The 16,208-nt window shown below is 35.9% G+C and overlaps 1 protein-coding gene across 20 annotated transcripts in view; it reads left to right on the forward strand.

The window, feature by feature from the left end:
- Positions 1–16,208, forward strand: part of PTPRD (protein tyrosine phosphatase receptor type D) — a 1,876,190-nt gene that overhangs the window by 1,799,550 nt on the left and 60,432 nt on the right. For all 20 annotated transcript variants that reach the window (XM_064490208.1, XM_064490209.1, XM_064490212.1 and 17 more), the window contains one exon: positions 2,444–2,567. In XM_064490208.1, the coding sequence (XP_064346278.1) occupies positions 2,444–2,567 (124 nt within the window). The remainder of the gene's footprint in view (positions 1–2,443; positions 2,568–16,208) is intronic.

Here is a 16,208-nt window from a genome sequence, read left to right on the forward strand (position 1 = left end):
ACTGGTTTTTAAACTCTTCTATGTAGGTATCAAATATATCATGCAGAGGGCTGCAAATATGTGACAAGAATGGAAATAAACAGGAGTTAAAAATGCCTTTGAGTTGATACATACAATTTCATTAGTCTAAACGCATGCCATTTATACAGGTGTGAGTGATCATAATCTGAGTAACAAGGCTATCAGGGAGTAAGACATTCCACCACATGACTGTATATCAGTGAGCGTAGGAACTTCTTGGGATATTTTAGAGAATGATGTATAGGAAGCTTATGTACTCAGCAATGCTCATCAGTGTAAAGTGGAATATCCATGGTAGTTGTACTTTCAGGATTACATACTTAATTACTAAGCCATATGATAATGAATGTCAAAAGTATGCAACTTTTGATACACTGCACACTGCAGTTTCCATAGTCTGTTCTCTATCTCCCATGTTATATGAAGGAATTACTCCATGAATTTTGTTTATGAACTTTTCTCAGCAACATCTATTCATCACTCCAATTCATTTAAAAAACATTTGTTGAACCATTTTTTGAGCCATCTTTGTAGGTGCAAAGATGACTAAAGGTGTCTAGGTAGGACGGTGGCTAAGGACTTCAGAATTTAAGCTGAAGGTCACTCAGAGACAGTGGAAGTTCTTAAACAGGATCCTGACCTGTCCAGGACTGTGCTGTAGAATGTCTGCTTTGGTATGAAGAGTGGATTGAAGTGAGCATTCAGAGAAGGGATTCCAATCAGACTTCAGATACTGAAAGACTGGATTTCAGGAATGGTAGATTTGAGGCAGATCTGAGAATTTTTAAAGGCAGGGCTTGGTCACTGAATGAAGCGGCTTTGTGTGGGGAAGGCATAAGGTTGACTTGAGGGCTGCCACTGGGGCATCTGAATGCTTTAACTCCCTTTAGCTCATGGCAAACTTGGTGAGAAATGCATTCTGATGATGAGCTTCCCCGGAAGAGCAAACTAGAAAGACCCCTAATTACATTATTCTTTAGACTCTAAGGCATGGCTAATTATTTTGCTGAATGCTGTTCAATGACTGACTAGTTTATATATACATTAGAAGAGGCTAAGACAAGAAAAGGGGTTTTATAATCCTTATTAAATTAGAGGCTGCAATGTATACTGTTGAGAATTTTAGAATGTTTGGAGGCCATTCCTGACTGTTAATAGGCTTGATTCTTTACACTTGTGTTTTACTATCATGCTGAACTCTATCCATTTTAACACAAAATGTGTGCATCCTTAATATTTTAACAGCTGTGGGATATATTTTACTTTCAAGTTCTACATACACATAACAGCATGGAAAGTATCCAGTATCAAAAATAATGCTAAAATTTACCTTTTAAAGAATTTCACCAGTATATAAACCTAATTTATCATTAATTATTTCTGAAAATGTATTTTGATCATTTAAAATCAAGTTTGTGTAGTGACTGAACTCATGTTTCTGAACTGAATACCATGAAATTATGTCTTTAAAAAGTGTCAGTATCGAAAGAAATATTTTGATTTCCGTAACATTGCAGGACATTTTAAAAGTTACCCCAGAGTTTTAATCAAAGTCTGAATTCAGTCTCAAAATAATGGTTCTGCCTTAACTATTAAGTAATTTGTATATTTTTTATATCTGTGAAATATTTATTTTAGATTACTGAACAACTTTGGCTGAACTAAAGCATCAAGGCATTATAAATCAGAAAAAAAAAGATTAAAATAAAAGCAAACTTTGTAAACAACACATAATGATCAATTAAAAAGTGCTTAGATTCCATCTGCATTAGACTAGACATTAATATTCTAAGATGATTATTATTAGATTTAACTAACCTCTCTTCTTTACTGTTATTCTTAACTGTACAAATTGCCTTGTGATAGTGGGCATAGCATGTTACAGAGAAACAGACAAGATTTTAAGTTGCCATCAACATGTAAGCCTGTAGGTGAAGAGACAATATAAAAGCCCATGCCCAGTGAATCCAGTGAATGACCAGTCAACTTAAAGAGTGAGGTTAGGTCCAGATAAGAAAGAATAAGAAGAGTAATCAAGATAAAAATAATGTCCACAGAATTGGAAGGAATATTGAACCAAGATAACTTGCAAACTACAGCAGCTGAGAAGGAAATGGAAAAGTAAAAATAATAATAATAATAACAATAATAAAAACCCTGCCTTTCCACTATTAACAGAACATCTATATTGATTTTTTTTCCCATTTGAATCAATGTTGGTGACTGTTACTGTTTTTTCCTATGATTAATCATTTCATCTTATGCTGGTTATATTAGTGTTCAGCTTCACAGCTAGAATCATCTTGATGAAGTGTAGCTTCAGAATTTTCTTTTTAAATCATGTTTGTTACTGGTAATAAATGCCTATAATCTGATGTTATTCAGTACTGATTTTGTGTGTGGTGCCGTTTTTCTTTTAAAGTCTATTGACCCTGGCCAGCAGTTCACATGGGAGCATTCAAACTTGGAAGTAAACAAACCAAAGAATAGATATGCAAATGTAATCGCATATGATCATTCCCGAGTCCTCCTATCAGCAATAGAAGGTAAGAAAATGCAGATGTTATTTATACCTTTATTTTCATGGGTTTAAATATATGTGTGAATATATAGTTTTAACTAGGTGTTCAGCCATCTGTGAAAACAGTTACTTAAGGATTTATGCACTGCTTGTTCTCACTTTGTCTTTATCATACAAATACACCAGTACTCGAGCACATGATGTCCCTGATACCCTAAAACATGGGCATCCCTCATTACTTTCTTGCCTCTGCCCCAAATGAAAGATTTGATAACGTATTTAATGTTTATATAAGGGAAGCAGATTGAGGCTGCCCATTTTACTGATGGCTGCTGACAGTTATGAATAAACAGGTGATTCTCAGAAGATGCCTGTAGAATGTTAATTAAAAATGATTAAGGGCTCGTTTGTAAATAAACCTGGATAACCACTAGGGACAATCAGAAGGTTAGGAGTTGGTGATGTGGTGATTAATAAAAACCAAGCACAATGGAAATGTGTGGTTCATCTAATGTGTGGACTGCTTGGTAATCTCTCTCACAAGTGTAGTAAGGAATTTATTCCAGAAGGAATAATTTCTCCTATAAGATGAGGATTAATTCTCAAATAAACCTAACTCCTCTGATGGATGCATTAGAATATTATCCATTCATCCCTTTCCAATAATAAATCCTTCTCAAATGGCATACTAAAAACACTTAAGACTCATGTTCAGCACTCAGCATTTTGGTGGTCTTTTTCGCCATGGTAGTACATTGGATTGCTGTCCTTAGAAAGTAGTTTATAATGTCACTTAAATCCTTCCCTCCATCATAACAGCTAACATGGACCACCAACGGCCACATACCACATTCATCCTCATTTGCATCCCAAAGAGCTTTGTGGCTCTTTCATACTTAAATGTTCACTGCTTACCCTCTTCCAGATGTTTTATAAAACATTAAGTAATACCAGCTTCAGACCCAGTCCTTTTTAGAACATTACAGTTGAAACATTTTTGTCTACAGTCGTTCAAGTATCTTTCCCTTTTTTCTGCTTCCAAAATCTATGATGATCACCACTTCATCTCATAACTTTGAACAAGTCCTACCTGCCTCCCTAGTGTCCAAAGTTAATTTGAAAGTGAGAATCTGCTTAAAAGCTTTCCCAGTCAGCACCAAAGGCAACAACACATTGAATTCCAGTTTCAGAGGAACAAGAACTACCTTTCAGCATTTGAGCAAGCCCATACCTCAGTCCCTTTTTCTCAAAATGGTACTACATGGCATAGATAGATTGTGTAAAATTCTCACAATGGATTGTACTTTTCATGTTGGAAAATGTTATAATCCCCTTTTGAGGCAATTAAAGATACTGGTTTTCCAGGATTAAACCTCTTTCCATACTGAAAAAAATTGATCAGGTTTATCAAAGTGTCACCAATGCAAGTTCAAGCAAGATAGTGTCAAACAGGTCACTGCTTCTTTTCAGGTCCTGTTAGAAACTCTAAATAGTATATGTGGATGATTAGCATATAGGGTTTACATTTTATCTCCCATTTTAAAATGTAAAAGTATTTCCCATTTTTAAAAGTTTTAAAAAATTAATAATAATTTCTTGTCTCAAGTCTTTTAAATCATCTCCATAGTAAATAAGAAACTAAACCAAGTCACAAATAGAGGAGAAAAATCATTTTTGCCATTAGTGAGCCAAGGTAAATTAATGAAAGAAAATAGATGAGTATCAGTTGAGAGCCCAATGGGCATGATCGTGACTGGAGAACTTGTCAGTCTGCCTTTGCTGTACTGTAGCATTGCTTCTACTCAGAATTAGGTCATTGAGTACTACCATTCCCTGTACTTTTGCCCACTTTATCATTATTTTCCTTAACCTGTTATTTTCCGCCATCTTGACAGTAAAATGTCGGACAAAGACTATTCTTCCTTGTACCTTTATAATGATACCTGGAAACTATGTACATTTCATTCCTGTGCTATTTCTACAGTATGAAAGCCAAAGCATTTGAATCAGACTAAAACCTGCTTTTTTACAGCTCTGTGCCCACAAATATACCCTAAATCTAGAGCTGACCTAGAAACCAAAAGTTTTTCAATTTTAAGTGTTATGCAAAAGGTTAGAAGCATTTAATTGAAGTTTATGGGCTATACAGAGAGCTTTAATTTAGATTACAACCGTGAACAGCACTTTATCTTAGACTAAGCCCTAGCCAGCAGATATTTAAGGGGAAAAGCAATCATGCTATATCTTAAGCACAGAAAAGATAATGCCAGCAACTGGAACCACAGAAGCACTAACTGAAGCTTTTCCTATAAAAGGAGCTTTGATAACAGAGCCAGATTTTTAAAGTATATTAAAATGTTAAGTGACTTCATGCACAACGTATAAAATTTAATGCGCTTGTTTTGGGTTCCACCTGTAGTGATAACTTACAGGACTGCGGTTGAATGTTTTATTTGGGGCTTTTTTGTTGTTGTTTTTCTCTCAGTGGTTCTGATCACATATTACTTTGCAGACTGACCTGACAACATTAAAGAAAAAACTGGGAGTTGTCACAGTGACTCGTGTTGTCTTTATCTTGGTTGAATAGAGCAAAACTTTGACCATACTTCCATGAGACATGACAAGGGGAAAACTTAAAAGAATCAGTAATTGTGTATGGGCAAGCAATGTGCTTACTGAACTCTTTGAAAACAGTGACACTTATGATGTGTTTCCAAATTATAATTATTTCATATATGCTGAGAAAAATTCAGAATAAATTCACGAGAGTCCTAATTACAAAATACTCATAATTTTTGAAATAGAGGATAAGCAGTTTAAAAACACAATTGAAGTTTTAATCAGTCCACTTACTTTTGGGGTCCCCTCCATGTTTAAGCAGTTCTTAAGAGAAAATAGTAATTCCTGAAAAAGAAAGGTGATAGAATTCATTTCAATTATTTAGGATAAATAGTGTCAAATAAAGACTAAATGGAATGTAATATTGATATGTGCACAAAAATAATAGATAGTTATATGCTTCATATTATAAAATCCAAAGTTATCCAGAAAGTATAGTTTTACTAAAATAGGAAAAGATAAATGGACAAGCTAAAAGACAAAGAACAAGGAAATCTGGGTGTGGGTCATAGCTCTGTCACTATTTATGTAACCTTGACTTCTCTATCAATTTTCCCAGTGCTAATGTCTTTTACTTTTGACTCCTCCGAGAGTTAGCTCAATGTAGTTTGCATATCAATTATCTTATTTACTGTACCCACAGTTTGATGGAGTATAAGTATGTTATGATATAGATAGGTATCCATGTTTGGAGACGAGAATTCTGAAGCTCAGACAGAATCAGCCCTGAGTCTCACAGTGTAAGAGGTGTAAAATTACTATAGCTCGAGTTAGAATTGAGCTCTTCTGATTCCACCATCCAGGCTTCTGTGAGCCCACATCATGCACATCGCTTTCCTAGTGATACAGGATATCACAGTAACCAAGTAACTTAGCATAGAGCCGAACACCCAGCCTTATCTTTTTGCCTAAAAATTCCATTTTATCATTTGGTATTAACCTATGGGTAACACAAACTTCAAATTTAGTATTTTGTTTCCTTTTTCTATGGCCTAACTATTCTGAGGCAGTGACACAAAATGGGGAATTATCAGTTATCCCAATGAATCAGAGTCCTACAATTGTAGAAGGTTACATCTATCCCTGAGAGGTGATCTACTTAGCTCAAAAACCTTTTTATGTATCTTCAACTTCATATAAACTCAGGAATATCAATTAGTGGCAGATTATTTATTGTCTTGTCATTTGTAATGATCAAAATTTCAATCTAATTATTACAGTCCTGGATAAAAAAGGTTTTATATTTTTTTCCCTAAAATATAATTAGTCTTCCCTTCTGCCAATATTATGTTTCTATTAGTAGGATTATAATTAACATTTCACTTTAAAAGCCATGTTGATGTGGAATTTTTTTGAAATCACTGGTCAGGCCTACATATAAAGCAAAATTTAAAACCTCTCTTTTAAATTCAACAACAAAGGCAAGATATTATGATAGACATGACTATCTTGGTGTTTACTGTGTGTTGGGCATCATGTCATAGATTTGATATACAGTGTATGAAATCATGTACAGATTTTTTATAGTGTTCAGAACTACCTCAAAAGCTAGTTGTTGTCCAGTTTTATAGATGAGGAAACTGTTAAACTTTTAAAAGTGAAGTAATTTGTTTATAATCATTAGCTAGTAACTGGCAGAGCCAAAAATTCTAATATATGAGTTAGTTGGACTCAAGACAGCTGTTCTCTCCATTAGGTCACTTGGGACTTTTTAGCCACCTTTGAATCATAATGGCCATGCCTAAACATGTCGCAACTAATTCAAAAGCAGTGCCTTTTTGGCTGGGAAAACTGTCTAGGAATTTTGAAATATACATTTTGAAACACTTATGATAGATATCTTAGAGCCAGAGGACTTCAATTGTGTTCTTAGACTTCAGTCAAAGTGAATTTTTCCAAAGAATAAGTGACATATAAATGGCTTTCAGGTGGATTTCTCTGTTTGTTAAATATTACTTTTTGAGGTGTTTTAGGAAGAGGATGAAAACAAGAAGACAGAAGACTAGAAACTAAATTCCAGTTTAAGCAGCTATGTGACCTTGGGCATGTCACTTAACCCTGTGGGGGAGCTGGATCCTTTTGAGAATCTGGTGAACATTTTAAACCCAATTTGCAAACAAAAGGCACCTACACAGTTTATTTGTATACTAATTTCAGAAAATTCTTGGATATACAATCTCTTTGCAAGTCCATTCTTCAGGGACCCTGACTTAGTGCCTTTTGTTCTAGTCTTCCTAAAATAAGAATGTGTAAGACCCTTCCTTCTCTTTCTAAAATTCCAAAGGTTGATTCTAAATCCAGAGATCATAGATCAATATTAAATCTTACACGTTAAGAGATTAGCTCTTTCAAGGGGGAAAAACACATTTAATCCAGAGGGTTAACCCAGATAGAATTGTTCATTAGTATGTCTCTCTCCTACCAAGCCAGGTTTAAAAGGTTTTATCTGAGAGAGTTAGAAATGACAAAGAGTAAAGAACTTCATCCATATGCATCTTTTAACACTAGTGCTTGTTAATCTGAAAAAAGAAGCTTCATAAAATATGGGTTTATTTTCTTCCAGTTTGGGAGGAATATATTTAGTTTTAAAACAAAAATACGTTTATTCTTTATCTTTTTAATGGGTACCTTCCTACAAGGGCCTATATGTTTTCAAGAATTTCTTTCCTATTAAAAGCATCATAGGCTCTTCTTGCTTCCAAAGAGCTTGTTTGGACCAGTTACTGTGCCTCAGTTTCCTCACCCGTGTAAGAGAATTAATAATACTACCTATCTTCTAGAATTAGTAATAGGACTTAATGAATTAATGCATGTAAAACCTTTAAACAAGTGCTTGTCACAAAGAAAATGCCTAATAAATATTGGGACCTATGAAAGTTATTATTGCTATGATGAATTTTATTACTCCTGTCAATAGGTCCTTTTATACACAGATGGAATTTCTTTTGTATATGATCCGTGGAAAAATTAATAATATCCAAATGAGAAAGCTGCATAGATTTGGAATGCTCTTTGAAGCAAAAGAAAATATTGGTGCTTGATAAATGAAAACCAGACCTATAAATAGCATTACAAATTTCAACAGGGGGAAGTATGTGTTCTTTTAAATGGAAATCCAAAATATGTCATCTGCTATTTGATTTACATAATAGGAGCAATTAAAAAAAATCCAGCTGTAAATAATATAGGTGACGTTACAACAACTTATTTTTGAGATGGGCAATTTAGCACCTTTAAAATGAGAAGCCAGCTCACAGGGAATCACCGCCCTCTAAGATTAATCTAAACTTAAAAAGCAGAGAAGAAACCACTGATACTCCTTTGTAATGTTGATTCCCATTTGCCACCACACTTGTGCTCTACGTTTAAGCCGTGTCTTAGCTGCTTCTGTATAGTGTTCAAAGGTAAATCTCTACCGATTTGTTTAAAACAGCTGTCAGCATATGGTTACATATTCTCCAGTTTCACATTGTACCCATGCTGAGTTATCTTTTTTTTTTTCAGGCCATAACTAGTAACCTGATGTATTTTCTCTAAGTAAAAACAAACCAAAACAAGCACAGGAATATCAATGAATACAATCTATCCAACATTTTCTAATAAATGTTTAATTATATTGTAGTGGATATAAATGTTCCATATGAAGCACTAACATTAAAGAATTAAAATTATTTTCATTAGTAAAGAGTTCCTTTCATAGCTGCCATGTGCTGTTTCCCATGTCAACTCAATAAATCTGATTTCTTTTCTTCCCTCTTAGTTCATTCTCTTTCTCTCTGCTCTCTCCCCTCCACCCCTGGACACTAATGACTAATTTGTGGGCACCTAGTGTTTGTTTTATTTTGCTCTTGAAATTCTGTTTAAACTACTGAAGAGGGTTTGTTACAATACATGCCTCATCTTAAAAAAAAAAAAAAAACTTATCTGCATCTCATCCCATTATTGCTCAAGTTCATTTTTCTAACATTGTTTTTGATCATCAGTGGTTGATTTAGCTCGGTTTCTTTAAAATTTTCAGTCTTTAAGTTTTCAAGTTAACTATTTACAAGCATGACAAAGTTTAATCCTTTTATTGCACAGTGATTCTTTTTTTAATAAATAAAGGCATTTCTCTTTTTGAGGAACAGTGCACAGTCTAATTTTTATAGCTTACTTTGTCTTAAATAGAAAGCTAGGTGGAATTTTAACTTTGAAATCTTGGAACAATTTCACAAGGTGCTTGCAGCCTTCATAAAGTCTAATTACAGCTGTTTAAATAGCATCTTTCTCCTGCACGGAGCCACGAAAGTGGCGTGGGGATCTGTTACTCCCTGGCGCCTACCTCAGCCTGCACTTGTGTTGTCTCCTACCTACAACAGACAAAGCATTTTTAAGGGATCTGGTTGTGTTGTGGGGTTTTTTTTTTTTTTCCTTTACTCTTGTTCCTAGGAAGCTAATCAAAGAGTAAAACAGAAGGCTCTGTGGATTTATTTTTATCTCCATTCAGTTATTGGGATTTCCTTCTCATTTTTATTGTACATCTATGCAGCTTGAGCTAATGAATCTACACTTCATTACTCTGAAGCTATAGAGAAACCTAAGTCATCAATGGGATGGCTCTGTTTTTAGAATATAGGCACATGTTGTACATGGCTGGGGAGTTTAATTATTTTTGTCTTTCCACTAATTTTTTTTTTTTTAATATGGGAACTAGAAAGAGGCCTTCCAGATTTGGAATTATTTTCTGTCACTAAAGTAATTAGGAGTGAGTAGGCTTATTTCATTTCTGTTTATTACATCAATCAAAAGAATAACTAATATCCACTGGTATTTCCGAAGTTTAAATTCATTGACTCATTTGATTCTCACAGGGTGTTGGGTAAGAATGCCTTGAAATTGCTGCTCATACATTAGGATAGACATGAGGAGACAGGGGCTCTGAGAGTTTCCTGCAGATAGAGCTCTTGTCATATTCTGCTTTTGACCACTTCACTGCTGCAATTCTTATTAATGTAATCAATTAATTAATCAGTTCTTATTAATGTAAACTAAGCAGACCAACCCTCTCTGATGTGGCTGAACAGGTACACTGCATGGCCCCGACTCTGCTTTATTTCAAGGCAAAGTGCCCCCTAACTAGAAACAAGTCCCCTCTATCACAAGTGCTGATAAGTCCCCAGCACATGTGGCTTGTCTGGGTATGCACCCAAAGACAGTTCAATCACCCGCATCCTTCACTGTAGCTCCTCTCATAACCCAGCCTCCTCAGCAGTGCTGAGGTACAGAAAACCAAAGAGAGGAGGACACAGGACATGGAGAGCATGGAGACTGGGGTCACAAACACTTTGAAAGCTATCCATTCCCCCTTTAACTCATAGTGGTGATGAGCTGCAGTGCTCACAGAGCAAGGCACACTTCTGAAAAAAAAAAAAATCATCCCGCATATGGTAGAAATAAGGACAGATAAGGAGGGTCATTTGCCAAACTGCCCTCATATCTAGGGAGACTTCGGCAGATAATACACTGCCCCTTTGCAAGAAGTGGTTTTTTTCTGGCATGTTGCAAAGAGAATCCTTCATCTTGCTAGTTCTGATGCAGCTGTGGGTTGCTGCCATGGGGTAAGTGAAGGAGAAGGAAGGCCTGTGCCCCTTGAAATTAAATACATTTACTGGTAAATTATTATTGGATTTCATTTTTCTATTTTCTCTTCTCTAGTTTTGCCGTGTCAGCAAACAAAGTAAACATTTAGTCTGCATTGTGGGTTGTAAAATTACAATCTGGGCCTTAACTAGTAATTCGTTGTTGTTAATAGTTTTTCTTTTTATTTGTGTATTGAAGTGGAGGAGGAGACATTATCTACTAAATAAAAGGTAGCTTTCGTGCTCATAGATCTTGAGTAGTTCTGTCTTACAACAGGGAATAAACAGGTTTAACAAAAAACCAGTTTCTTTATGACACAAACTTCACTGAGGGTTTGTAGAAGTGAAAGGAAATAAAAGTACTGGGGTTGTGATGCCACACTGTGAGATGGAGCGGAGTTAGCCAATCAGCTGAGGGCCCACCTCCAGCTCTGCAGTGCAGCAGTGGTGTGTCCTCTGGAGCCGTGGATGGGTTTCTGCCTTCCCTCTAATGCTGCCTCTTCCTCATGCTCATCCCTACAAGCCAAGGAAAGCTGCTTTTTCTGAATAAACCTACTAGCTCAGTCCTACCACCTCCTATTGTTTTTGAACTTGTTTATTTTTTACCTCACCCGGTTCTAATCAAGATTTTAAGTATTAGTCGCACCGTGGGAAAAAAAAAAAGAAAACCTCATCTCAGGATATCAGTGGTAGAAGCGATAGGAATCACCTTGAAAGATCATCAAAACATGTTCCTACCTAATCTGAGACACACAAGCCTCTACGAATCTTAAAATAACTTCACAGAGATTTCTGAATCCAAGAAGGTTAAGAATACCGCAGAGAGACATCATATTTTAAAACTCATAAGGATTTGAGAGAATCCATTTGTCCAACATGCCTTGTTTAGCCGATAAGCAGAGGTCTGGACAAGTTGAATGACTGTCAAAGAGCAAACTACCAGCATCCCTAGACAGGAGTTCCGGTTTCCAGGTTAATTTCTCTAAAGTCTTAGCAAGTGCTTAGCACCTTCCCAAGACTTTGAAAGGCACATGTGACTTACCCTCCAGAGTGGAATGATACAAAAGTACTCACTTACCCCTTATGATTACTTAATTTCACATTGCTAAAAAATAATGGGCGTGCGCTATTTTGGGTGCTGTTTAACAGCAGGGCATAAGGCCTTATTATAAAACCTTTATAATTATAAACACCTCTCAACAAGAGAAATCTTTTCAAATCAAATTATCCACTGACCCAAAAAAATCGAATGCAAAGCAAGTTGTTTGTATTTTTTTTTAACTAGACCCACATGACCCAATTCTTGTCAAACTAACAGGGAAAAAAAAAACAAAACCTTATTTTAACCCAGTCATGACAAAACAGCTCAAATAGTATATTCTTTGACATTTCAACATGCTTTCAAGGTTTTAAAGGATTTCTCAGTATAAATTAATCATTCATCATGAATATTCTTTCAGAGAAGCTTCATCTTTCCAAGGATTCCTTTCCTTTTGTTAATATTCAAACACATGTGGGATCATCATCACAAAGCCACATTCTATTAATTCCACACTTAAGTGAAGAAAAATGTCACTGTCCCTGCATGTTGAACTTTTATCATAAGTTCCCAAAGTTTTCCAGAAAGAAAAACAGGAGAGCCCAAAGTCCATACCCAGGTTTATTTTTCCACTAAAAGCTGTAACTAGCAATTCCCAGTAAATAAAATGAGAGCCTAAAACTGACCCAACCCTGTTTGAATAGCTGTTTGCTATGGCTTGCTGTGCATGAAGAATACAGAAGCACAGTTATACCAGTCACTCACCTCATCACAATATCTGTTAGTCTTAAAGGCCTGAGTTTTACAACTCCAAGTTTAGTTTGCCCAAAACACAAAGACCCAGTATAAAGCATGTATGTAATATTTTTATGCACCACAAGAAATAACATTCCATTAACTGATGAAATATACCGTAACACAGGAAAGGGGAATACTGGAATAATATAAACTCAAGGTCTAGCCTCAGTTTTCTAAATTATGACATTAGAATGATAAATAATTATTATTGGTGTAGGAAATATTCACATGACTATTATTAAATGGAGAGTATACATGAAGCAATACAAAAAAAAGCATGAAAACTTACTTTTATAAATATCGTAAAGCCATGGATTCCTAGGAAAGAGCAAGTTTTAGATGTAAGCTGTTCTTGGACAATGACATTAAGACCAAATGACAGCAAAGCCAATCCTAAGATTTTGCCTGTGATGAGCTTCAGACATCTTTTTTATGCTCTTGTTATTTGAGTAACTCCTCCCCCTCTTCGAAAAACATAAATAAAAGGCAAGGCACCATCATCATAGTATTGGACAAAAGTCTCCTTGACTCCAAGAAATAAAAGCAATCAGCTAATTTATAATAAATCTACATTCATTCAGTTCTGCATTTTAAGTTAGATTTCTATTCATCATACCCCCGGAAGAATGCTCACACACTTAATGCTCACACACTTCTCCTGGATTAGTAGTGCACTCTGATTGGTGTTGCGTTAGCAGATGCAAATCATTTTACGGATAAGGCAGAGAAATGAAGATTAAATAAATAGACACGCATTACTTAGAGAAGGTCACTCAAAAAAAGTGAACGAATTTTGTATATCTTGCTTCCCAGCAGAACCATCACAGTCAAGAGCCACTGAAGAAACAGAACAGTTGGAAAGCCAGAATAGTGTGTGTTTTACAGCTGGGTTGGTTGAAAATCTTTCTCGGTGTGTTCTATTGAAGACTGAGGTCTCATCTGCTGCAAATACACTGCTCTTTCACCTTAGCTTCCAGTGTGGGGTTAATATTTTTAGCAGGGCAAGCTGCCACCATTTCTAAACTCTTCTCTCATTCATCTTTTGACACAGCATGTTATGTTGGGTTGTACGAATACACAACACATGAGATCTTAGAGTTTCTAGAAACATAGCCATCTCTCACATCTCCACTTTGCAAAGGACGTGTGAGAAAGCTTACCCAAGTGTCTTTTTGCCAGAGTGGGTGAAAGCATTTGCCAAAAGGAGGCTTTTATTCCACGAACTACCTGCTTACACACAAGTGTCAAAATAGAAAAGGACCCTCACAACATTTTCAGGATATAAATATTAGCCTCTAAATTTGCTCTTCTAGGTTTTGATTTAGTTTCAATTATCTTCTTTTCAGAGTATCAAGTCCCAAATTCTTAAAGCATTTGGTGATATAGTATAGATCCCCAGTGCCTAGTAGTTTTCGGGCAGAATTTTTACATTTGAATTCCTCAGAAATGCAACCACTATTCAGTAGCAACCTATTCCCCCTAAAATATAATAACAACTCACTGCTTAAACTTGAGCCATATGTCAAAAAACAATTCATGACATAATAACTGATAAAAATTTATGCAAGAATGTTGGCTAGGTCTGATTCCCTTACTTTGGACTGAGTCTCACATCCACCTCCTCTGTCCTCAGATGCACTGTTCACACACATTTGTTATCCCTGATAAGGGGAAATGGCACAGTGCCCAGCTGGGGCATTTTCTGACTCACTAAACAGATTTCTCCATTTTTTAATTTTCTTGGAAAAAGCTTTTCTGGATATTGGTAGCTGAGTGAGGCCCTTAGTTAGAATCCTTTTTATCAATTCTTTAATGTTAACTGCTAAATTAAATTATTTAAAGTGGGCTTTTCCTGTGTTATAAAATAGCTTCATTGTTGGCTCAGAACCAGATCCTGTGGACGTGTAGATGTGCGTGCTTCCCAGTGGCTGTAACCTGAGGACTTTATTTAAACTCTCCTTTGAATCTACAGTAATTTGGTGTCAGGGAGGAATGGGATCTTTATCAACAAAGGGCTGCCAGAACCCCAACTGCTTCTTGAGTAGCTGTAACAGATGAATAATGTTACAACCAACCGTGCATTTAAGTTTTTGCTCAAAAGGCTTTTCACTAATGCTGGTGGTATTCCATATCCATGTGTTCATCTTGGAGCTCGGTAGTTTCCATCTGACTTTCATTACTTTTCTTGAGAGGATCAGTTTTACAACTGGAGTCAGAAAAGCAGTCAAAGTAATTGCAAGCGGCAATCAGTGAAATATAGCAATTTTAGCTTGGGAACATATGTTCCATTATAAAGAAAGCATTTTTTTAATAAATCCAAGGCTTATATTTTCCCAAAGTAATTAAGGGACCATGTACAGGTTCTAGTTCTACCTCCCGTATCATGCTAATACTCCGGTAAAGTGTTGGCTCCCCTTCAGGGACAGGCAATTCATTACCTCTGGAGGAAATCTATTCCCTTTCTGACTCAGACTATTTGAAAATGCTTTATTATATTGGAGATGAAATTCATCTCTCTGTAGTTACATCCTCCAGAACTGAAAGTCTTGGGTCTCAACATAGTAAACCTAAACCTTTCTTCAGACACTCATGGGCAGCTCTTATCCCCAACCCCTTTTTTTTCCCCCTTGGCCAGGTTATAATATGTATTCCTTTCTCACAAGGAATAGCTTTGATTTCCTTCATCATTCTGGCCACCTTTCTTGGAAGAAGCTCAAACCTGCCTGCATCCATTTTAAAGGCATTGTGCTGAGGGAAAATTAGACTTTTAATCAGAATATCTGTATTACATTACAGCTCTGCTACTCATTAAATGTTAGAACTGAGGCAAATTATTTACTCTTTTTGTCACTAGTAGCGCAGGTGAATAAAAGAATTAAAGAGATGTACTCTAGAGGTACAGAAGACAAGCAACAAGCTAGTTAACAAACAAATATATAATTACAATGTGTAATAGTAGAAGAAAGTGTTGCCAAGGGAGTTCTGAGGTCCCAAGGTATCAAGGACAGGTCTTCTGAGATGGAGGCTGAGCTCTTCTGACAGGAAGGAGATAGTGTGCTGTAGGGTGTGGGGTGGCACTAAGGTAGGAGACTAATGTTTTCTAAGAACTGAAGCAGGTGGGTGTCCAGCGTTTAAAAGGCGAGATGATGAGTAGGATAAGATGAGTCTGGAGAAGTGCCGAGCTTTATAGCCATTGTTGAGAGTTTGGATTTTATTTGAAGTATCAAAGGAAGCCATTGTTGGGTTTGAAGAAGTTACAGTGTCAAATATATATATATATATATATATATATATATATATATATATATATATATATATTATATATATATATATATATTTTTTTTTTTAAATTGCTCTCATGCTAGCTAGAGAACAGACTGCAAATGACAAAAGTAGAAGTGGAACAGTCAATTAGGAGGCAATCGTGATAACACAAGGAGAGATTCACATGATACAACAACCCGTTGAGGTCTAAAGAAGAAGCAGTGCCCTGCAGAGGTTACCACACAGACACTGCAGTCTGCCTACCTATAAGTAAACCAGACTCCATCAACTTCAGCAAGGTTTTGGATCTCTGTGCACCTCAGTTTCC

Source organism: Camelus dromedarius, chromosome 10 (genome assembly GCF_036321535.1).
Source record: "Camelus dromedarius isolate mCamDro1 chromosome 10, mCamDro1.pat, whole genome shotgun sequence".
NCBI lineage: Eukaryota > Metazoa > Chordata > Mammalia > Artiodactyla > Camelidae > Camelus > Camelus dromedarius.